This window comes from Oryzias latipes, chromosome 11, assembly GCF_053564925.1.
Source record: "Oryzias latipes strain Hd-rR chromosome 11, Olatipes_Hd-rR_3.1".
NCBI classification, from domain to species: domain Eukaryota; kingdom Metazoa; phylum Chordata; class Actinopteri; order Beloniformes; family Adrianichthyidae; genus Oryzias; species Oryzias latipes.
Window position 1 is genome coordinate 525,172 of NC_136247.1, and position 23,519 is coordinate 548,690.

The 23,519-nt window shown below is 41.8% G+C and overlaps 1 protein-coding gene across 7 annotated transcripts in view; it reads right to left on the minus strand.

The window, feature by feature from the left end:
- The window catches only part of adcy2b (adenylate cyclase 2b (brain)), a 110,786-nt gene that overhangs the window by 62,586 nt on the left and 24,681 nt on the right, over positions 1-23,519 (minus strand). For 6 of the 7 annotated variants that reach the window (XM_078954517.1, XM_078954515.1, XM_023960300.2 and 3 more), the window contains 7 exons: positions 22,622-22,819; positions 16,166-16,327; positions 15,490-15,639; positions 12,702-12,850; positions 6,172-6,283; positions 2,339-2,466; positions 997-1,155 (listed from right to left, as the gene is read on the minus strand). In XM_078954517.1, coding sequence (XP_078810643.1) covers positions 997-1,155; positions 2,339-2,466; positions 6,172-6,283; positions 12,702-12,850; positions 15,490-15,639; positions 16,166-16,327; positions 22,622-22,819 — 1,058 coding nt within the window. The remainder of the gene's footprint in view (positions 1-996; positions 1,156-2,338; positions 2,467-6,171; positions 6,284-12,701; positions 12,851-15,489; positions 15,640-16,165; positions 16,328-22,621; positions 22,820-23,519) is intronic. The other variant, XM_023960301.2, reaches the window with a different exon arrangement.

Below are 23,519 nucleotides of genomic sequence, written 5' to 3' on the forward strand. Positions count from 1 at the left end.
CTTCATCAAAGTCCAGCCAGAATTTCTTCTTCTCCTCCAGCTCACATCCTACCTGTGAGGCATACCCACTTAACAACAATAACCATCACACCTTCCATTTCTATCTTCAGACTCATCACTATATCTCTTTTTACCTACTCAACACATAATAAACTTATTATTTAAGATAACTCCTCCCCCATTTCTCTTCCCATCTCCACCATGGTAGAACAACTTGAACCCTGCTTCTAAGCTTCTAGCCTTGCTACATTTCCACCTGATCTCCTGGGTAGAGTATGTCTAACTTCTTCTCTGCATCATGTCAACTAACTCTCTGCCTTCTCCTGTCATAGTTCCAACATCCAAAATCCCTACTCTCAGTCAACACTCGTAACTTTCCTCTTCTCTCTCTTTTCCACCCAACACACCTTCTTCCTCTCCTTCTTCGCTACAGTAGTCCAATTTCCACCAGCATCCTGTCAGTGAACAGTACAGATAGTGGTCATTGTTAACCCAGGCCTCGACCGATGCGGAATGAATATCATAGGTCTGTTTCACACGTTTGGTTTGGCATAGATTTTGCATTGGATGACCTTCCTGACACATCCCTCTGTATTTATCCAGGGTTAGAACTGGCAAATGAGACCCTGGCTTGGGGCCCCTCGTGGCTAAATTGTGTGAAATTGCATACAACAGTACTTGTAGTGTTGAAACAATATGAACTTTATTTAGTGTTAATAAAATAACTCACTGGTAGTGGTGATTTCTCACACTTACACTGTTATAAAATCCAGCACTGTGTTAAAATTCAACTACAAACAGTTTTGTTTAAATTTTATTCTGATGCAAAATGGTTAACACTTTCAAAAGTGTTGTTTTAACTCAGTCTGGAGTGAACCCAGATAGGAACTTTTAAACTGTTAAATTTAACTAAGTTGAAGTGACACTGTTGATTTTGCTGTGCAGCTCCATGATAAACTGAAGCATTCCTTATAAGGATAATTGTTAATGTCTCACCCTGGCACTCCTCCTGCCTCCATGTGATTGGCTAGTGTCACATCATGTGACCAAACATCGTATTGCCACTTCCGTAGCCCAATCACACCACAAAGGACATTTCCAGAATGAACACCAACACGCATGTTGATCTCAACTCCAGTGGCATCTCGTACCTTCCTGTAGAGAACACAACAGATAAACCCGAGGTGAAATTACCCGTCTGCTTTGGATTAGGTTAAATATTTCAATCTAAGGACTTTTTGTTTAAAAACAAATTGTTTTTTGCAGTGGGCACCTGACTTTAGCACTCTGAGATTTTTTTTCATCCATCCATTTTCTAAACCTGCTTTGCTATTGTTTGGGGTCATAGGGTAAGCTACTGAAGGCCAGCTTCACCCTGGACAGTTAGCCAGTCCATCACAGTGCAATGGGAATGGTTAGAATCACCAGTTGACCTATGTAGCATTTTCTTTGGCCAAAGATGCTGGAGCACCTGGAGAAATCTATACATACATGGGGATAGCGTACCTACCCCTCCCCAAAAAGGATTCAGCTGGGATTTGAAAAATGATCTTCCTGCTGTGAGGCGAGGATGTTAAATAAAAGTTAAAATTAATCTTTACTGCATTCATTTTGCTGTGGCAGAATTCATTCATTCAATTCATAATTTTATACGGATGTAATGTCTGTAAATCCCAATGCAAAATAGTCCATTGGTTTAATACAACTATTTTTTCTCTGTAAAATTGAAAAGATTGTTTCCAAAGATTAAATGTTTGACTAACCTACAAGGAACCAAAACTTAACTGGACAAAGTTGCTGTGCTGATCCAAGGAACATTTGGTTTCACTTTACCCTAAAGTAAAACAAAGAACATGCTGACCTAATTTTCTTTTCTGCCAGACTGTTTTTTTCTCGCAAATTTCCTTATTTTATCCTCTCATCATTAATCTGATTTTCAAATTGCACCAGTGATTAAATGAAACTGAAATGATTGGTATTTGATGTATTCGGCAGTCTGGATGATGGCAGATTTACTCATAAATTGACTCCAAAGCTTTGTTTCTGGAAGCAAAAACCTATGTAAAAGCTCTGACATGCTCTCGTGGTCAAATGATGACAGACCAAAAGGAGAGATGGAGAAAATTAAAAAAAAATGTATTCAACAATTTTACTTTTGTGTTGGTTCAGTTGCGGAGTGTCTTATAGTGATCTCACTCTGTTTGCTCCAGAGTTTGAATTGAACTGGAATGATGCCCACCATTCCTTCTGCTCATCTGTTTGACCGGCCTGTTTGTTTGTTTGTCAGGGAGCAAAATCATGAGGGTATTAAAAGGGTTCTAGGGATCTGGTCTTTTACTTGATGGCCTCACACATATCCAGGCCCATCTTCACACAGTTCTTGGCATGATCAGGCAGCGACTTGGGCAGACCAGACACGCAGTAATAGCAGTCTCCCAGGATCTTGATGCGCATACACTCATTTTCCTTAAAGAGAGAAAGAAAAAGAAGCAGTTAAAATATATATATGTATTAAATATTTTTGCAACATAACCTCCAGGCATAGAGAGTTGCATTTATCAAGCTCAGATATAGTCCACCCACAAACATAACACCTCTGAATACACATGTGGGATGAGTAACAGCTCATCGCCGGACTGCATTTATGTAACAGAAGCTTCAGGAGGTTGAAACTGCTGGACTTGAACCTTAGTGTTTAGACCCATGAGACCGGGTGATGCTTTCTGAGCAGCCCACACTGGCATGATGCTCTGAGGAGAAACGGCAGGAAGGTCGACCAAGGCAACAAGGATGAAGACTTAAAAATGAACTTGTAACTATCCACCCTTCCGAATTACAACACAATGCTGAAACTTAAAGGGATTTATGGATTTCAGTATTATAATTCATTTAATCATTTTATGAAGACATATTTTTTTTCAGGACATTGAAGGTCTTTAAAGAGTTTAAAGTCTTTAAAGACCCAAAATAAGGTTTCTGTTTGGATTGTACCTTTCAAGGTAGTGCAGGATTTTTCGAATTGAGACTTTTCACAGTACTTTTGAAATATTTAACCATCAAAAAAGAATTATCAGATAGTATACTATGTTTGGTATAATTAAGTTTTAGAATTGTTTTTCTTTAATCTTTAAGATACCATTTTTTTAGTTACTCCCCACTGTTTAAAATATTGAATTAAATTGAACTTTATTGATCAGGAGAAATGTTGTCCTTTCAATCTTTAGCCACCCTCTTAACTAATTATTTATGATGTGATATTTATGACAACACATTGCAAACAAACAAAGTAGCAAATGAAAATATTGAATGTTTACATTAAAAAACCTTTTTTTTGCTTTCAAAAAATTTTTTGTGTTTGCAACACAAACGTTTTCACATGCGTTGTGTCTCCTCACGCTTTCATCTTTGAATAAGTTTGAGTTCAGCATGACTTATCTGCCATCAAACAGGCTGATAATTAGCCTAGGTTCATTCCAAACAAATTGCCATATTTATCTAACATTGTGTCTGCAACCAAGGCTCAGAAGCCAAACCAGTTCTTATAATCCTCGATTTTGCCTCTTTTGCTGAAGAACAATTCATTTTTAATCATTTTGAAAATAATTCACACTTTCTTTATTTCTTTTTTTCCCTCTGTTTAGCTTGATTAACTTTTTATTTGATCAAATTTGTGAATTTATGGCTGAGGATCTCCTGAAACTGTAAAAAAACTGTAAAGTTTGTCTGCTGACATTAAATTAACAGGCCCATGTGATCTGTGAATCCTCCAGAGCAAAATGTTGGAAAAAAGTTTGATTTTCTTTAAGATCTGTTTGTTAAAAAAAAAAAAAAAAGATTTAAAGAACATACACTAATGCTGCACAAGTGTTTTGGAATAGATTAACAGCAGTAATAGGAAGAAGAATGATGGCTCACCACAGGAGACTCAATGTATTTAACAGAAGCAGCATTTTTAACTTGTATGTTAAATTTTCACAGGTTGTCTTATTTTTAAGAATTGGTGTGCATTCATGAAAAAAATAGTTTAGATTCATATTTAAATCGTAATAAAATGTAACTTCTGGCTTGCTACACCGGGCCATTTCCAAAGCCACAACGTAGCTACCAGCTTCTGTCACAGCCTCACTGGATGTAGCCATTTTTGTAAAAATCTGCTGTGCAACATTGCCTCGTTGTTGTTGTTGTTGGAGCTAAATATTGCACTCCTCGCTGGTAAATTTGTCATAGTTTTTATGATTTGTGACATAGTGATGTTTATATTGAATTCTTTGCATTTACCTGCAAGCAGATAAGACAAATGACTTTATTCAGCCCATGAGGTACGACAAAGTAAGCATCTGTCCACTTAGCTTGAAAGCGCCTTTTCTCCTCGCCAACACAACATTTTTCCTCAAAGGAACCTGCTCTGGCTCTCTTTATTGAGGGCCACAAAAAATCTTCCCGCGGGCCGCCATTGGCCCCTGGGCCGCACTTTGAGAACCCCTGATGTAGACCAGTCAGCAGGCTGGCAGATATGTCACGCTAAACTGAAACGTACTAACCCAAAAACAAAGATAGGGAGAAAGCGAGATGAGACAACGCACGTGAAAACATTTTTGTGTTGCAAACACAAAAATGTTTTTTTCAGACAAAAGGAACATTTTTGAAAGCAAAAAAATCGACGTGGTTGTTTCAGACGACCCTCGGCCCTGAGTCTTAAACACTTGGGTAAAGAGAGGGGCAGAGCTGTCCACCGATCACTACCTGGTGGTGAGTTGGATTCACTGGCGGGGAAAGAGGCCAGAAAGACTTGGAAGACCCAAACGTACTGTGGGGGTCTGCTGGGAACGTCTGGCTGAGCCCTCCGTTAGAGAAGTCTTTAAATCCCACATCCGGGAGAACTTCAAACAGGTACCAAGGGAGGTTGGGGACATTGAGTCAGAATGGACCATGTTTTCCACTTTCTTTGTCTCTGCTGCTGCTCAGAGCTGTGGTCGCAAGGTCTCTGGTGCCTGTCGCGGCGGTAACTCCCGAACCCGGTGGTGGACACCGGAAGTAAGGGATGCCGTCAAGCTGAAGAAAGAGTCCTACCAGCCTGCCTGGCTTGTGGGACTCCAGGGGCAGCTGACAGGTATTGGCAGTCTAAGCGAGCTGCGGCCCGGACTGTTGCGGAGGCAAAAACTCGGTCCTGGGAAGAGTTCGGTGAGGCCATGGAGAAGGACTATCAGTTGGCCTCGAAGAAATTCTGGCAAACCATCTGGCGCCTCAGGAGGGTAAAGCAGTTCTCCACAGGCACCATTTTCAGTGCAGGTGGGGGGCTGTTGACTTCGACTGGGGACAATGTCGGGTGGTGGTCAATCCTATTGACACGCCTTCTTTTGAAGAAGCAGAGAATGAGGACTTTGGGTTGAGGCTGTAAATTACCCAAGCTGAAGTCACTGAGGTAGTCAACGAGCTCCTCAGTGGCAAGGCCCCAGGAGTGGATAAAGTCCGCCCTGAGTACCTCAAGTCTCTGGATGCTGTGGGAGTGTCTTGGCTGACATGTCTCTGCAGCATCGCGTGGTAGTCGGGAACTGTACCACTGGACTGGCAGACAGGGGTGGTGGTTCCCGGTCCACTATGAACAGTTCTGTTCATAGTTTTTATGGACAGAATTTCTAGGCGCAGCCAGGGCCCGGAGGGGGTCTGGTGTGGGGACCACAGGATTTCCTCTCTGCTTTTTGCAGATGATGTTGTCCTGTTGGCTTCATCGAGCCAGGACCTCTAGTGTGCATTGGGGCGGTTTGCGACCGAGTGTGAAGCGACTGGGATGACCCGCGGAGAGCTCGGAGTAGAACCGCTTCTCCTCCACATCAAAAAGAGCCAGTTGAGGTGGCTCGGGTTTCTAGTCCAGATTCCTCCTGGACACCTCTCTGGAAAGGTGTTTCTGGCATGTCCCACTGGGCAGAGGCCCCGGGGAAGACTCAGGACACACTGGAGACACTACATCTCTCGACTGGCCTGGGAACGCCTCGGGGTCCCCCCAGAGGAGCTGGAGGAAGTGGCTGGGGCAAGGGAAGTCTGGGCATCTCTGCTTAGACTGCTGTCCCCACGACCCAGTCCCGGATAAGCGGAGGAAGATGGATGGATGGATGGATGAATTTTCTCATTAGAACAGAGTTTGAATGAAATTAATTTATGGTATTTGCTTACCTTTGCAATCTGGTCAAATTTGCCAAAAAGTTCATTCAGCATGTGCACGAGTTCACCTGGAGAACAGTCACTGGCCAGCCTTGTGAAGCCCACAATGTCTGCATAGAGAATGCTATGGAAAAAAACACACAAAAGTTAATTTAATGAAAAAGAGTTTTTGTCCAAGTGTAACTATGCAATAGCTTCTGAGTATTTACCCCCCAGGGGCAAATACCTGTAAATAGGTGTTGCAATAATAGTACCTTTCTTTAGTCAATCCTCATAAGCCTATTCATCCATTCATTGTTGAATCCCTCTTGTGATCTCGAGGCAGCTGAAACCAACCCAGCTACTGTTGGGCAAAGGTGGGGTACACACAAGAGGCCACACACAGGGCCACACAATCACCCACTTTCACACCAAGAGGCAATGTGGAGACACCAATGAACCTCTGAAGCATGTTTTTGGGCTGTGGGAAGAAACTGGAACGCCCAGAAAAAACCCACGTGTACACAGAAAGAACATGCAGAATATAACAGAATAGCAGGGGTTTTTTCAAACTTTATTTATCAGTTTTTACATCTGCTACATTTAGTTATAACATTGTAAAGCTGATACAAACAGAGAAAAGAACCCCCCTCCCACCCACGGCTCAGAGAAATAAGAGAAGAAGAAAAGACTAGGGCAACATAGCAAGTCAAGGTGCAATTCCAGTCTACTTATCATATTTCGTATCCAATGTTTCAAACATCACAGGAACTTTTTTTTGCATATTCCATAAAGAGGTTCGATGTTGAAGACAATTTTTGCTGTGATGTTTTTATCCTGTATCTGAGCTTTACAAAGGCAGAAGAGAGAGAAACTTTTTTAACCATTGAGACTGAGGGGGCCTTGTCAGATTTCTAATGAAATAGAATCAGTGTACGAGCAAGAAGAGTGGCAAATGCAATGGCATTTTTCTGAGATTTGTTAACTTTATGATGGGGTGTCATTTTTTCAAAAATACCAATGTAAAAGTCAGGTGTCAGGTTTTTTTCCACTACTGTGCGATAAAACACATTTGGAAAATTGACCAGCTTACCATACAAACTTGTCACGGTGCCTGTCAGTTCACCTCCCCCCTCCCAGCACTCCTGCTCTGCTGATTGGAACCAGCTGATCTTCATCTCCTCATCTTCCTGCCGGCCTTCATAAGGGAGCTACTCACTAGTATCCAGCACCAGTTCGTTATACTCACTCCGGTGCTTAAGTCTGGCCTTTTAGTCTTTGCTAAATAATCTAGTTCTTGTACTTACCACGCCTTCAGGTTCAATCCACTGGTCACGCTGGTTCCTCCTCCTCCAGAGCTCTGGTGGGTGCCTTACCCCCTCACAGACTCTATGATTGGTCCATCGAGTTATTAAGCGGTGCCACTCTTCCCAAGGGACGTCTATTCAATCAGTCCGGTCCTGAAAAACTCACCATGGAAAAATATATCCATGAATCCCTTTCTTCGGGTCACATTCGCCCCTCCTCATCTCCCGTCGGGCTGGCTTCTTCGTGCAGAAGAAAGATAAGACCCTGCGGCCATGCATCAATTTCCAAGAACTAAATCAGATCACTGTTAAGAATAAATATTCCTTGCCACTCATAAGCTCCGCCTTAGATTCCGTTCATGAAGCGCGTGTGTTTCTCCAAATTAGATCTCCGTAACGCGTACCACCTAGTTGGTATGAGAGAGGGGGACGAATGGAAGACTGCTTTTAACACCCCTCTAGGGCATTTTGAATACCTGGTGATGCCTTTTGGGGTCACCAATGCCCCAGCAGTCTTCCAACACCTAGTTAACGACATTCTCCGTGACTTCCTTAATAGGTTTGTCTTTGTCTATCTTGACGATATTCTCATCTATTCTCCCAATCAAGATCTCCACACTCTCCATGTTCGTCAGGTCCTTGAACGTCTTCTCGAAAATCAACTCTTTGTTAAAGCCGAAAAGTGCGAATTTCACGTGTCAACTGTTTCATTACTCGGGTTCATTATTGAAGCTGGCAACATCCGCCCGATCCAGCCAAGGTTCCCGCAGTCTCTAACTGGGAACCTCCCGACTCACGTAAACAGTTACAACGCTTTCTCAGGTTTGCCAATTTTTATCGCAGGTTCATACGCAACTAGAGTAGTCTCGCCGCTCCTCTCACCCAACTTACGTCCGTTAATAAGCCATTTATTTGGCCCACGGCCGCTGAAATGGCCGACATTCTGGTCCACCAGGTTTTCAGGCATCATGGGATACCTAAGGACATTGTTTCAGACCGGGGACTCCAGTTTGTATCCCAGGTCTGGAGAACTTTTTGCTCTGCTCTAGGTGCTACTGTTAGTCTCACCTCAGGATATTACTTGTCACGGTGCCTGTCAGTTTACCTCCCCCCTCCCAGCACTCCTGCTCTGCTGATTGGAACCAGCTGATCTTCATCCCCTCATTTTCCTGCCGGCCTTCATAAGGGAGCCACTCACCAGTATCCAGCGCCAGTTCGTTATACTCACTCCGGTGCTTAAGTCTGGCCTTTTAGTCTTTGCTAAATAATCTAGTTCTTGTACTTACCACGCATTGTACTCATCTTCAGGTTCAATCCACTGGTCACGCTGGTTCCTCCTCCTCCAGAGCTCCACGCCTCGCTCCAAGCTGGTTCCGCCGTCCTCGGCGTCCACGCCTCGCCTCAAGTTGGTTCCGCCGTCCTCGGCATCCACGACTCGCCTCAAGTTGGTTCCGCCGTCCTCGGCGTCCACGCCTCGCCTCAAGTTGGTTCCGCCGTCCTCGGCGTCCACGCCTCGCCTCAAGTTGGTTCCGCCGTCCTCGGCGTCCACGCCTCGCCTCAAGTTGGTTCCGCCATCCTCGGCGTCCACGCCTCGCCTCAAGTTGGTCCCGCCGTCCTCGGCGTCCACGACTCGCCTCAAGTTGGTTCCGCCGTCCTTGGCGTCCACGCCTCGCCTCAAGTGGGTCCCGCTGTCCTCAGTGCTCACGCCTCGCTCCCTCTGGCTCCACGCTCCGACGCGTCCTCGTGCCACACCTCTCAGGCTACCCTGTCATCAGCATCTCGTACAGTCCTCGCCGCCATCAGCTCCAAGATCATCAGGATCATTCCACGGAGGAACTTTTCTCCTCCTTCCCTCGGGTCTTGTACAAAGAGCGCAATCGAATGTGCTGGAGAACGAGTCTGATTCTTTTTATTTAAATTGTGTGATCATCTGATGACAGTGCGCTGTAACATGGAAAGGCAAAAGAACAAAACAGAAAACGCAAAAGGGACAAAGATGTAGTGTGACTGAAGAAAAGTTTCTCTAAATGGTTGAGAGACAGCAGGTACGTTATAGCATTGATAAAAAGTCTTGTAAACATTCAGAATAAAACTACCATTAAAATGGTCGCAGGTGTCTTGCAGCTGAACTGAGCAGGATTTACAGAAAAAAATTTCTTTAACTTGATGTCCCAAAACACTGGAAAAGTTTTTATCCTTTGACTGAAACAGCACTTAATGATGACAAAGGGGAGAAGTATGTGTGATGGTGGGTTAGATGGTGTTTTTGTTTCTTTTTATATTGTTAATATAATTATTATTTTTTACTTTTTTTATTTAGTTTACAGCCTTTTGCTTTTAATATCACTTTGGCTGAACGACATTTTGGTTGAACATTTGGAGATGTTTAACAACAATAAATAAATCTATCCTTACTATTATACCACTAAGTGATATCCAACACAAATATAATTTAAAAGAAAAATGTTTCTATTTTTACATATAGTTTAGTCACTGTTTTCTTTTAAAATCTTCCTAGCACAAAGTTTATATCCCTAAGCTGTGAGGATGGAGAGAAAGACGAGAAGAGAGAAAGAATCAGGACAGATGAAAGAAAGAAACAAGCTGGTCTGATGGTGGACGTTCAGGGCAAAGCCAGTTCATAATAAGTCATTCATTTTTAAATAGTATTCTTTATTTTAAAAAAACATGCATTTTCAAGATGATTAATTTATTTAAAACATGAAATATTTCTTGCTTGGCCGTATGATTTAGTGGAGAAGAACACAGACAAGAGGTGAAAGAGACAGACATGAGGTTGGTGATGCATCTGATAGAAAAGACACCAGAGATGACTTCAGGGAGAATTAATTAAACAATTAAAGTCACAAAAACCTAGATGCTCAATCTGGTTTAAACTTCTGCTGACCACCTGTTCACTTATTTTGGGAAAACATGTGCAGACAGGCATGACAAGAGAAGAATGAGGAGAGAGGTTTAGATGACGATCAGCTGATGATGAAGAGGTCGAAGAACAGAGAGGTAAAAAGGAGAGGGGTGGGGCAAGGCATTACTCAGAAGATTCTTCTGAATGGCCTTCACCACATAGACTCTTGAGACAATACATTTTATAATGTGCATTTATGTCTGTGTGTTTGTGTGTGGATGCGTTTTTTACGTGGCCGCATACCACTATGAAATTAGGTAGTTGCTCCCCTGTGAGAAACACATCTTCTCACATCTACTTTTTTTGTTTGTATTTTTAAACTTGTTCTGTCCAACAACAGCACGGACAGAACAGATGAGAGCTGAAGGCCTTTTGTGTTGGACAGGTTTTATTATCACAAAAAGAGGTTATGAATATTCGGATAACCAGGGTGTAAATTTATATGAACCCCTTTTGGTTTGTTTTTTTATTGATTTTTTTATTTCTTGTTTTTATTTATATCATTTTGTGTTTTAAGTATATATACATGTTCTTTTTATTAAAGTGGAGGGAGAGGGGGTAAGTGTGTGTGTGTGTGTGTGGGGGGGGGGTCGAAGAAAAATAAATAAAGAGGCATGGGGAGAAAGTGGGGGGATGCAAGTGTCGAATTGCAAATTTGAATAGTTTTTATTTTAAGCTGTGAAACATTTATAATCTGATGTAAATGTTACATCCAAACATAAAATTCTGACACACTCAGATAAGAGGAAGGTATGTGTCCATCAATACACTGTGGGTTAGAAGCGAGGAATAAGGCAGACAGGGAGCAGTGTGCACGTGCATGTAGGGGTGCATGCATGCTTCTGGTATTTAATATTTCCCAAAGTTGCTTTATGTTGTGTTTATTTACATTCAGTATATTACTGATGTACACAGTAAAAAAAGTGTAGATTTCAGTTAGTTTACTTTTGTATGACTTACATCTTTGTTCACTTTCTCTTGTCCTCTGTTTTAAGAATTTTTTATAGAGGTCATTTTTCTTTTTACAAGCATTTTGTAAACCGATTGTTAACCAAGGGCATTTGGCAAATTTGTTCTTGAATTTATAAATTGAACAGTTCTGAGAATAGAACATTTATGTCCCTCCCAACGTTATCCTCAATCTATGGGATTAGTGAAAAACACATTTCTAGAATATCAGCAACTGAAATCAGCTATAAGCACTAAGTACTGCCTGACCCAAATAGACCTAGACCTTCCCCTTACAGTAACACATTTCATTGACCTTAAAAATCCAAAGCTCACTTCCAAAATGTACTAACATAGATGATACAACTTGCTTAGCCGTGACAAAATTGGAGTCTGAGCTATCATTGAATTCTAGTAAGCAATTTTGGCTACAGATCTGTTTAAATGCGTTTAATATGACCAAAACTACTAATATGCAACTTATCCAATACAAGATTCTCCACAAAACTCACTACTAGTAGGTTATTTAAAATGGGTCTCAATCTGGTTGCTTGGGTGGGCGCACTTTGCCAGCAACTTGGCAGGGGTTCCTGGGTCGGTGCCTTCTGGACGCAGGGTAGGCGGTGGCGGCCAACCGGGAACAGCAGCCAGGTGCCGTGCTGGGTGGCTGGTCGCCATGGCGGGGGCTTGGGATTCTGGGGCCTGGGGTCGGCTGCCCGTGGCCGGTGTTTCGCCCCTGGCCGTTTGTTTGGTGCTTGGCCTGGCCCACGGGGGGTCGGCGATGCATACACAGCAGGGGTTAAGGGGTTCCCCTTGGGTTTTTATTTTTATTTTATTATTATTATTAGTATTATTATTTTATTATTAGTAGTATTATTATTCTCTTTTACATGTATTTTTATTAGTAGTAGTATTTTCTTTTATGTAACATCCGCTTGCTCCTCCCCGCTCCCACCCAAACAAACGTTGCACACAGGCACAAAGGGCTCTGGGCACTGGAGTGTGAGATATCAATGTTGTCCTTCCTGTGAGGCTGAATGATTTTTGGGGACCATTACCCTTCACTGTACAGACAATAACTCCATTCAAAGGTCAGGACAAAAAATCATCTCCATTTGGCAAAGAGACCTCTGAGAAAAACAGAAGTGGGTTTAAGCTTAACTGAAATAAAAATGCATGAGGAAGAAGAGAAAGTGCAGAAGAATAAATGACCAAACAAAGAGAAAAGGGTTGGGCAAAAAAGAAGAATTGAAATTAAACAGCAGGTAGAGAATGTAAGACAAAGGAAGACAAGGCTCAATGAGGACAAGGAAGTAATCAAGCTTTGAAATGAGACCAGAAAACAGTGTGGAGAAGCAAAGAGAAAAAAGCAACAACTTTACCTTACATTGGTGTGTCGCTGCACATACAGGTTGTGAAAGTTGTTGGTGCTCTCAGATCGGCCAAAGTTTGGACCCTGCAGCCTTTGGATGATCTCAGCTTTCATCACTCTTGCTATATGAGCCGGTAGTAAGGATAGAAGTAGACGCTCCTGTAAATGAGGACAAAAAAAACAAATTCAAGTTTTTTTTATTGATCTTAACAATAATCAATTTATTTATTTCAAATATTTTAATATTGAAGACCTCCATCTCAGGTTAACTCAGAGGTTAAAAAAACAAGTTTGTCATTTTTAGAATCAAACTAACCAAAGACACTAGTGTGCCTTATAGCAAACAAATAGCTTTAAGCTTCACATCTGAAGCTTCCCTGAGATTTAAAAAGTTTCCTGTTGAAAACAAACGACAATGTTGGTACAAAAATAATATAATCAGGATCTTTTCTGAGCATAACGTCGTCACATGACTACAATAAGTTCTAAATCTAGCATTACAGAATTTGTATACTTCAATAAAAGGAGGTTCAGATAGCCGGACGGCACAGTGCAATAGTGGCTAGTGTAGCATGATTACACATTTTATTATCACGCATTTTGTTATACTGTTACACTTTTTGATTGTGCATTAACTTGGTTCTTTACATACATTAAAAATTCAGTGAAGTGCTGAAATCTGTATCTGTTTTTTGTCTGTGCCGAAGGGATGCAGTCATCACTGTCATTCTTACCAGGAACTTAGCAATTCATGCTTGTAAGTATGGACACAGAGCCATTGTACGCCATGATTTGATTTACACATGTTGGGGTAATAAAACCTGCTTGCTGTGAGGGGGGGACTCAGAGCAGGGCAAATCAGAGCAGAAGCAAAGCACTTTTTTTGTGGATGCCACTGGCTCTTCCCTTTCGAAGCAGGAGGCCCAGCGCGTCAGTCTCCGTGAGGACTACTGAGAGGAGGTGTGTGTTGAAGTGAGACCAGAAGTAACAGATATGTGCTGTATCTTTCACACAGTAAATTCCCTCATTCTGGATGGCAATCCCTGTGTGAGACGGAAGATTTAAGCCAACGTTGCATTCACCCCGCAGCAAGAGTGCGCCCGGCTACAGCTACAGTCCTTACAGAAGTTTGAAAAAGCCTGCTGTGTGCACACAGAGGAAGGGAAGCCATCATAGCCTAAGGAGGTGTGGTGTTAATAGTCAGGGGCTTCATTAATGAGCTAATGTGATTTGCATTCAATTCTGGAGTGAGTTGGCTCTGCATTTGTGAGCATCTTCCATATTGCAAAGCAGCAGATGAACGCACACGTAAAAACCTGTTCCATGGAACCATATGCCTATAAAAATACAAGTTATTAAACTGTCTCTATGATAGATGTATTTTTCCCAGCCGTACCTACTGAAAATCCACATTTTTTAAAAGGCATTCAACTCATAAAAATCTTGGTATTTTCAATTTTTTTTTTTTAACTTGTCCTGTCCAACAGCTGGGCAGGCAGATGAGAGCTGAGGGCCTCTTGTGTTGGACATATTTTACTTTAACAAGAGGGGTCATTAATCTTCAGACAAACCAAAGGCATGACTGAATAAACCCCTTTTGTAATTGAGGCCAAACTTTATTAATTTCAATCATGTTTGAAAATCTTTGGTGTTGGACCGGACGGAAAACGAAAGGAGGGAAGAAGAGAGAGGGACGTTAGAGAGGGGGGCGGGGTAAGAGGGTAATAATAGGAGGGGGGGGGGGGATAAGACCATGAAGCACCATAGAGCAGACAGGTTTACTGGTTGTTTATCATTACGGTACGGTTCAAATGGAGTACAAAAAGGGCGGGGCCTGTCCACACACACACACTCAAATGTTATCAACACACCTGCTAGCTGCAAAAATGTCCACATGTCAACATGTACACAAAACAGATAGTGTGCACACGCATACTTATGCCTTTAAACCAACTAGTGTGAAATATTTCATTCATTCAATCATGCAAACTATTAGTGCAAAGGTGAGCTAACACCTGTGGGCAGGTGAGTGTTTATGTTCTTCTAAAATGGATGGTGGATCTTGGTATTTTCATTTGTTGGTTACATGTTTCGTGCTGCAGACAAAACTTTGAAGACTTATAAGGTAAAAGGTCTAAATTAAAAAAAGGCAAATAACATAAAGAATGCCCCTTAGAGCATTCCATCAATAATGTTAGCAGAAAGAAGCTAATGTCAAGAAACTGTCATGGTAAAATGCCACTTTTGACATGAATGATCCACTAACATTTCTATGAAAAATACATTAAAGGGATTGATTCAAGATTTATTTTATACTTGTGAGAATAACGACGATAGCAATTACCAGGGACCGGCAAACTAGCAGGAAAGTAAACTAGCACCTTAAGGAAGCTAAACAAGAAGCTAACATTGTCACATTGTTGACCTTTATATTATATTACAAAATAGGAGAAAAAAGCAAAGACTTGTCAATCTTAGGGCAAAGCTTTTAAATTGAAATCAGCCTTAAGCTGTTTGTCATGTGTGCTGCTGTCTATTTTTAAGAATAAGTGAGATGTGCAGAGTTGTGGCAACTACAGAGAATTAAAGATGATAAGCCATACAATGAAGTTATGGGAATGAGTAGTTGAAGCTAGACTAAGAGCAGAAGTGAACATTTATGAGCAGCACTATGGTTTCATGCCAAGAAAGAGCACTGCAGATGCAATATTTGCTTTGTGGATGTTGATAGAGAAGTACAGAGAAGGACAGAGAGACTTACAATGTCTTCTGGTGGGACATTTGATGTCAGATTTTACCTGCTGATGCTTCTCAAACTCCAGTTTAATGGGTGACTTGATGCAGTTGCAGGTGTCCTGATAGGTCTGCTTCAGAGCCAGGTCCATCAGACACTCGTGGTATGCCCCGGCCAAGTTACCACAGGTAAAGATGATTACATTAGCCAAAATCTGTCACAAGTAAAAGTCCCAGTTACTATTAATGATGCCACACCTTTCTGATTATCTTTCTATGTGGGAGTCATGATTGCTGTCTTTAAATATAAAGATTGATAAATATAGAGAATATAAACCATTGGTTTTCAACTTTAATAACTGTAAGTTAGTGGGGACTTTAGGTGTGCTTTTATTTCCAATAAAAGGCTCTCTGGTGATTCGCATTATCAACATACTCTTTGAAAGATTGTGGCAGCAGCTTCAGAAATGTGATGCACCATTGTTTGCTGTATAGTTGTTTTTTTTCCTTCCACTGGAAGTTCCTGAATGTCATGGTAAATCATGGTGGTTTCAAAATGGACCACTTTTTTACAAACCAAACCTCATTAGAAAAAAATCAATACATCCTTCATTTCAATTGTACAAGAAGCTGGTTGCCCATTTCTGTCTGCAACAAACTTTGGTAAATATTCACGGCTCTCAGTGAAGAGTATTGTTTTCAAACTAAGGTTTCCACAACAAGGAAAAAAATCAGTCTTACCTGCCAAATGAGAGGTTCCAGTTTAGTGGCAGTGGAGGTGAGACAGACGCTAAGGGTGACGGTGTGTGAAAGGCAAGTTATGCCACTGGCGATAACGGCCCCTTTCATGGAGAAAGGCAGCATGGTGTAGACGATAAACACGATGAAAAGGAAAAACGACACCTGAAACCGAAAACAACAATTATGCTAAATCATTTGAGGCTAAATAGATCTGATTAGGTTTTTTTTCTTTAAGCATGAATAGCAATTTTAGAAACTGCTAGACAAGTGTTTCAGTTAACCAGTATGAGCATTTGACTCAGTTCACGACATGTTTCCTCTCCGTTTTTGCTGTTACTTCTGCTGTCACAGTTTTCTAAACAATTCTTTTACCTTACATAAAAATCACATTAGTGTTTCTGACAACCACATAATTCACTTGCTTAGTAGTCCACGGCCCAAGCTACCATTAGACAGAGGTTGCATTAAACAGTTTAATAACTGCAACTTATTTTCACGCAAGTAAATTACAATGGTTTCCTTTAGGGTTCCGTATGTCAGAGCGGTTTATTCTTGACAAAGAATAAAAAAGTTTCTCCCCATCTGGAAAAAGAGTAATTAAGAGTAAAAAATTAAAAAGTGGTTTCCATTGGAATGGGTTTTCATTTCTCCAAACCATTTAAGTGGCAAAAAAACTAAAACTGTGTTTAGTAATATTTTTTAAGTATTTAAGTGAAACAATTAACCTCATGACTAAAAATACTATTCAAGAAGGGTTTATAATAATTCCTTTAAAGACAAACATGTGTACTTAGCTCCTTTGTTTAGTATAAAAGACAATTTTAAATACGAGAGCTGCCAACACAGGAAACTCTATTCATCCTTCTCATTCAGAGTCATGGGAATGCTGGAGCCTATCCAGTTGCTTCCAGGTCAAGGCTGGGTTCACCCTGCAAAACTCAGGAGTTTATCACAGGGCCAGACAGAAGCAAACTACCACACACACTCACAATCACACCAAAGACGTCAGGAAGATTCACCAATCCACCCATCAAGACGTTTTTGAGCTGTGGAAGGAAGCCAGAGTGCCCAGAAAAAAACGTACATGCACTAGGAGAACATTCAAACTTCACTCAGAAAGAACCCAGCCAGGGCCTTCTTCCTGTTAGGCAAAAGAGCTGACACATGCAGTCCAATACAAGTAACTTTAGAAATCAAACTCTTGCCTCTCAAAATACAAAAAAGATTTTTCTGTTAAGCATAACACAGATCATTCCTGCCAGTCTGTCTCTTCCTGTTAAGAAGAAAGTGGAGTCACACTTTCAGCAGAGTCACACTATTAGTTGTTAAAATCCTGCCACCTGTTTTAGGTTGACAGGAGTCTTGAAACAGAAACCCACGGAGGCACATCAACATACAAACAGTTTTCCTTATTTAGTTTTGAAGATAAAATAATCTTACAATACAAAAACACAAAAATGAAAGAGTATCGATTTTTAAACACAGACTTGCTCCTTTTTGTCAAACAAAGTAGTATCGCAACAATGTTGATAAACTCTTCCATCTGTTCCATTATCCTTCCTTCCAAAAAGAGAAAGAATATGAGGTCAGAAAAAGGTCAGATTGTGTGAAAACTGTAATTTAAATCCTGTAGCTTTGAACTACTTAGTTGTCTTCAGAGGGAATTATGTTCATCTTTGGATTGGCTTACTGTTCATGGTGGGACCTATTGTCAGAAGTAGGAGCTCTTTCTCCCCCTCTGGTCATCATTGGGAACCATCTCCAGAGTTATTACCACACTACATCTCCCAGCAACCCCAGCGCACACTTTCTTGATGCCGCACACCTGACCCTCATTCACTCAGTCAACCACAGTCTACTTAAGCTCTGCAGTGACTGACTGAAGCTCAGTACAAAGTATTGTTTGTGCCACTCTGCCTTCCTTGTCGAGGGTTATATCAGGATCTGAGCTTCTGCCTCCTGACCCTGTTATTGACTCTGTTTGCCTGCCCTGACTATCGCCTGGATCCTGACTACCCTGTCTCTCCTCTGATGATCTTATGTTTGTTATTGACCCCTGCTTGCCTGACCCGGATTTAGCTTTGTTGACTTTTAGCTGAGCTAATAAAACTGCTGCATCTGGATCCAGCCATCTGCCTGTTTTGTGACACCTATCTTGCGTCCATGCATACAGAAATGGGCTCTGTTAGGCAGTATTTTCATATACTTCTATGCTGACAATGCTGAGGAAACTCCCCTCTTTTTCATCAAACTCCTGGCCCCTTGCTCTGACTCCAGAAGCAGCTTTGGGGCAAATCCATTTTCAAAACAATTGATTCACAGGTGTCCTCTGTGGAGAAGTGAGACATATCTTCCCAGCCATGTTCTGTTTTATGAAAAGGTTAGGGTTCCACTGTTGATTGGTCCAAACATGTTCTGCTATAATGAAGCTACTTCTCTTTTTCATTTCTAAAATGGAGACAACCAACACTGTTGTGTGCTGTCCCGCTCCCTGTGGCCTGCTTAGGGTTATCACAGTTAAAAGGTTTCCAAACTAAAAGGTTAAGAACCTGCTTTGATAGAATCATGAAAATATATACAATGACATTCACCTGATGTGGAGTTTTTGTTGCTAAAGCGCCGTCCTTACTACCTGCAAAGGGAGTTTACAGTCGTGTTTTTAGCTGCTGTTTATATTCCCCCGCGAGCCAACTCTACAGCGGCTCTCAGCGAGCTCCATGACGTCATCAGGGCTTTAGAGACGGCTCACCCTGATGCTGTTTTTATTGCTGCGAGCGACTTTAATCAGTGCAATCCTCGGACCATATTTCCCAGATATCACCAGCATGTAGACATTCCCACTTGTGTCAAGAACATCTTGGATCATGTTTACACCAACATAAAGGGTGCATACAGGGCCCCCCCTGTCCCCACTTTGGACACTTGGACCACATCTCTTCGTTTCTGTACCCAGCCTACAGACAAAGACTCAAATAATCAAATCCAGCCACCAAACAGGTTCAGCTCTGGACCCATGAGACTGAGAGCACATTGCAGGACTGTTTCATGACAACAGACTGGGATGTGTTTAAAGCTGCAGCCACTCTGGAGGACTCTTCTTCTTCTGTCAGCATACAGGATTATGCTGACGATGTGACTGCATAAATCAGCACTTCTGTGGAAAACATCATGCCCATCATCCAAGTCAGGAAGTTTCCTAACCAGAGGCCCTAAATAAACAGCCATGTACGTCACATACTGCGTGCTCGCTCCACTGCATTTACATCTGGCAACGAGTCTGAATACAAAGCTGCGAAGTACGGCCAGAGAAAGGCCATCACAGCAGCAAAGAGGCAGTACAGAGAGAAGCTGGATGGCTTTTATTCCACTGCTGACTCTGGCCGCATGTGGGGGGCCCTGCAGGACATCACGGACTACAGAAGCAGCACCAGCACCATCAGTGCTGCAGACAGCCTGTCCGATGAGCTCAATGCATTCTACACCTGCTTTGAGACGTCTTCCCCCACACGGAGGGACCAATACACTTTTGGACCATTACACCCCCTCACCCCCACCAGTCGTCTCATCAGCCCAGGTAAGCAAAGCCCTGAGGAGGATCAACACCCGCAAGGTGACAGGTCCGGACAACATTCCTGGACGAGCCCTCAGAGCATGTGCTAACGAGCTGACAGACGTTTTCACCTCCATCTTCAACCTCTCGGTCAGCCAGAGAGTCGTCCCGTCCTGTTACAAGACCACTACCATTGTTCCCCAGGAGGGAGGTGGCCAGTCTGGTGACATGGTGTGGGGACAACAACCTCACCCTCAACACAGACAAGACAAAGGAGATGATAGTGGACATGAGGAAGGAGAGAAGGAACCCTCATCAGCCGCTTCTTATCCAGGGTCTGGAAGTGGAGAGGGTGAGCAGTGGAGAGGGTGAGCAGCTTCAAATATCTGGGGGTCCACCTGGAAACTCAGCACGTCATAGCTGGTGAGGAAAGCTCATCAGCGGCTGAGGAGGTTCGTCATGTCCCCAAAGATCCTCAGTAACTTTTACAGCTGCGTGGTTGAGTCCATCCTGACCAGCTGCATCACAATGTGGTACGGCTGCTCTACCGCCATGGACCACCAACGCCTGCAGAGAGCGGTGAAGACTGCGTCCAAGATCACCAGGACTCCTCTTCCCTCGCTGCAGAGCATCTACAAACGCAGGGTCTGCAGGAGAGCTGCCTCCATCATCAAAGACCCCACTCACCAACGAGGTCTGTTCACTCTCCTCCCCTCGGGACGGAGGTACAGGAGGGTCTCAACAGCTGACAGGAGTCTGGAACAACAAACTGCACCATGCGCGCCCTTGCACATCCTCATCGTTCGCTACTGTTTATTATCACTTTTTGCACATTTGCACTTTTAGAATTTGACATTCCACATCTTGTGTGTGTGTTTGTGTGTATGTTGTGTGTGAATTTTTCAGTTTCCTCTATACTTTTTGGCATTCGGAGCAGACAGCAAAGAAAGAATTTCATTGTACAGGGAAACGCGTTTCTTACTGTGCATATGACAATAAACTCTTTTCACATTAATTTCAGGAGGAGAAAAATCACAAATTATTAAATTATTATTGCCAATTAAAATTGATCTTTTGATCTAAATTAAGAAATGAAGCATGGTCCAACTGAGTTGGTTGAGCTCTGGGTCAATCTGAGTATTTTTTCCCCATTTATCACCCCAAATTTTTACCCACCTTACTGCAACATCGTAATCCAGAGACAAAATTTCTGGGACAAAGAATACAAACCTTATGAAGAAGGCTTGCTAGGCACATTTGGAGAAAACACTGTCACCTGCACCTGTTCGCATCTTTCTAGTCAGACAACGCAGGAGCACCCTGGATGATGGTTCATTTCTAAACATTTTTGGACCTGGTCACCGCTCAGTGTATTGTGCTTTCCTCAGATCCAGGGGCACAAGCTGGCCAGTATGTCCAGGAGATTGCACATTTAAATATTTCATGACATATTTCCTTATTTCATGGCCAGTGTGGGCTGAAAGGGACACATTGAAATACATGTAATTAATATGAAATTATACCATCAGACTTGCTATTTTCTCAAAAGACACAATCAGTCCAGTTAACCAAGACGTTTGCTGTTCCACTGTTCTGTGTTCACCGCATTTCTGGTTTAATAAAGGTTTATCTTAATTTCTTTCTCATCTTTTGCTCAAAAGTTATATCTTTTCTCACACAATAAATGGCAAGGCCTGCACGCAGTTACAAAAAAGAAGACAAAAGTTAGAATCGGTTTCATGCAGCTAAATCTAAAAAATAGAAATAAGCAAATGAATACAAATGCAACAAAGAAATTATTTTTGTTTAGCTCATGTGTGAGAATTTACATTAATTTTTTACTTGATGTATTGATTCATTTAAATGAAAAAAGTGCTACTCACTTACTCACTCACTCACACACTCACACCCTAACTTAGGGCTCGGGAACCTGTACCACTTAAAGAGCCATTTGGATCAGTTTCCAACTGAGATGAAAGCACAGGGAGCCACAACACTAGATGTGTTAGAAAAAATGTTTTTGCCGATATATCGCGATAGTTTATTTGGCAATACTTGTATTGACTCAAAATGCTGTCAGGATATTCATTCAATTATTGATTTTATTTTTTGTATTCAATATGAGCGTGATGTTTCCTTTGATCTTTTGTCCATTTTTCACAACCTTGAATAGACTTTTCTGTCTGTCAAACACCCAGAGTTAAGATGAGTGAGATGATGGAAACAAATTCACTTTGATGCAGATTCCTGTCTACTTATTTTTTTTTAAATCCAGTAAACCCAATAAATTCTATTAATTTAATGGATGACAACTATTCTTTATTAGGAAGCAGCTGTTAGTTTGTTGCGGGTCTGGAATCATAAGCGGTGAGTCCAAGCCCAGCCCCCGCCTCTCTACCTGTTCGTTGTTTTCCACCGAGTGCAACCCCCCCGTCCAGCGTGTTCTACACAGACAGCGCAACATACGGTCATCGTAGCAGCAAGGTGACAGGATAGTAAGGGCGCCATAACGCAAAATTTATTAATTTTACATAGAAATGGGTGGTTTTAGTCTAGAGGGATGTGCCCCCCCTACGAGATCGCCACTGACTGTCTTTCCAGAAAAACTTTCCATTCAAAATTCTGTGCGGCGTTCACAGACACGCCCCTCCGCACGTTCACGCTGCCGTCTCCCTCCTGCCTGCTTGCAGTACCTGACATGATAGTTATTTTTTTTTAAACACAGAGAGCTGCAGCACAGGTATGAAAGAGCCGCATGCGGCTCCGGAGCCGCCGGTTGCCGACCACTTTACTAACTCATGCACTAATTCAATCACTCCCTCCCTCCGTCCCCTTTCTCACTCCCAAACTCACTTACTCACTCAAACACACATTCGATGTGCTATTGATTTTGATTACAAACCTACCTGATCCCATGGGCTGAGTCGTCCTCCTGAGAACATGAACACATAACCCATGGTGACGAGACAGGCCCACATGAGTAGGGAGAAGAGGCGCAGCATCCGCTTGAAGACGGACTCAATGCAGACGAAGATAAAGATGGACAGGAACAGGAAGAGAGCGGTGGGCACCGCAATCAAAAACATCAAGTGGTCCTCAGACTTCTAGAAACAGACCGACAAAATAAACACTAGTTTAGGGGAGCCTAAACTTCTTCGGCATGTGAGGCATTTTTGAGACAGCAAGCTTCAAAAGACATACACATATGTATGCACACACACACACATATATATATATATATATATATATATATATATATATATATATATATATATATATATATATATATATATATATATATATATACATATACATATATATACATATATATATATATATATATACATATATATATACATATATATACATATATATACATATATATATATATATATACATATATATATATATATATATACATATACATATATATATATATATACATATACATATATATATATATATATATATATATATACATATACATATATATATATATATATATATATACATATACATATATTACATATATAAACCCACAATCAAGGCTAACTGCCAAACATCTGTTAGCCCATGCTCTAACATTCACAAACAGCAACTCCTGTCACAACTTGAGATTGAAGCGCTACAATGCAATGGCAATACCACGGGAAAGCCAGAACAAAAGGTCAGAGAGGAGGCTATACCACACTCCCACCCTGAGATTGGGTACACAGCCCCAACAACCACAGTTACGCTGAGCGAGGCAGCAACTGACCTGAAAGACAAGATCATTTCTACAATGAACACTAGGCAACCCCGACA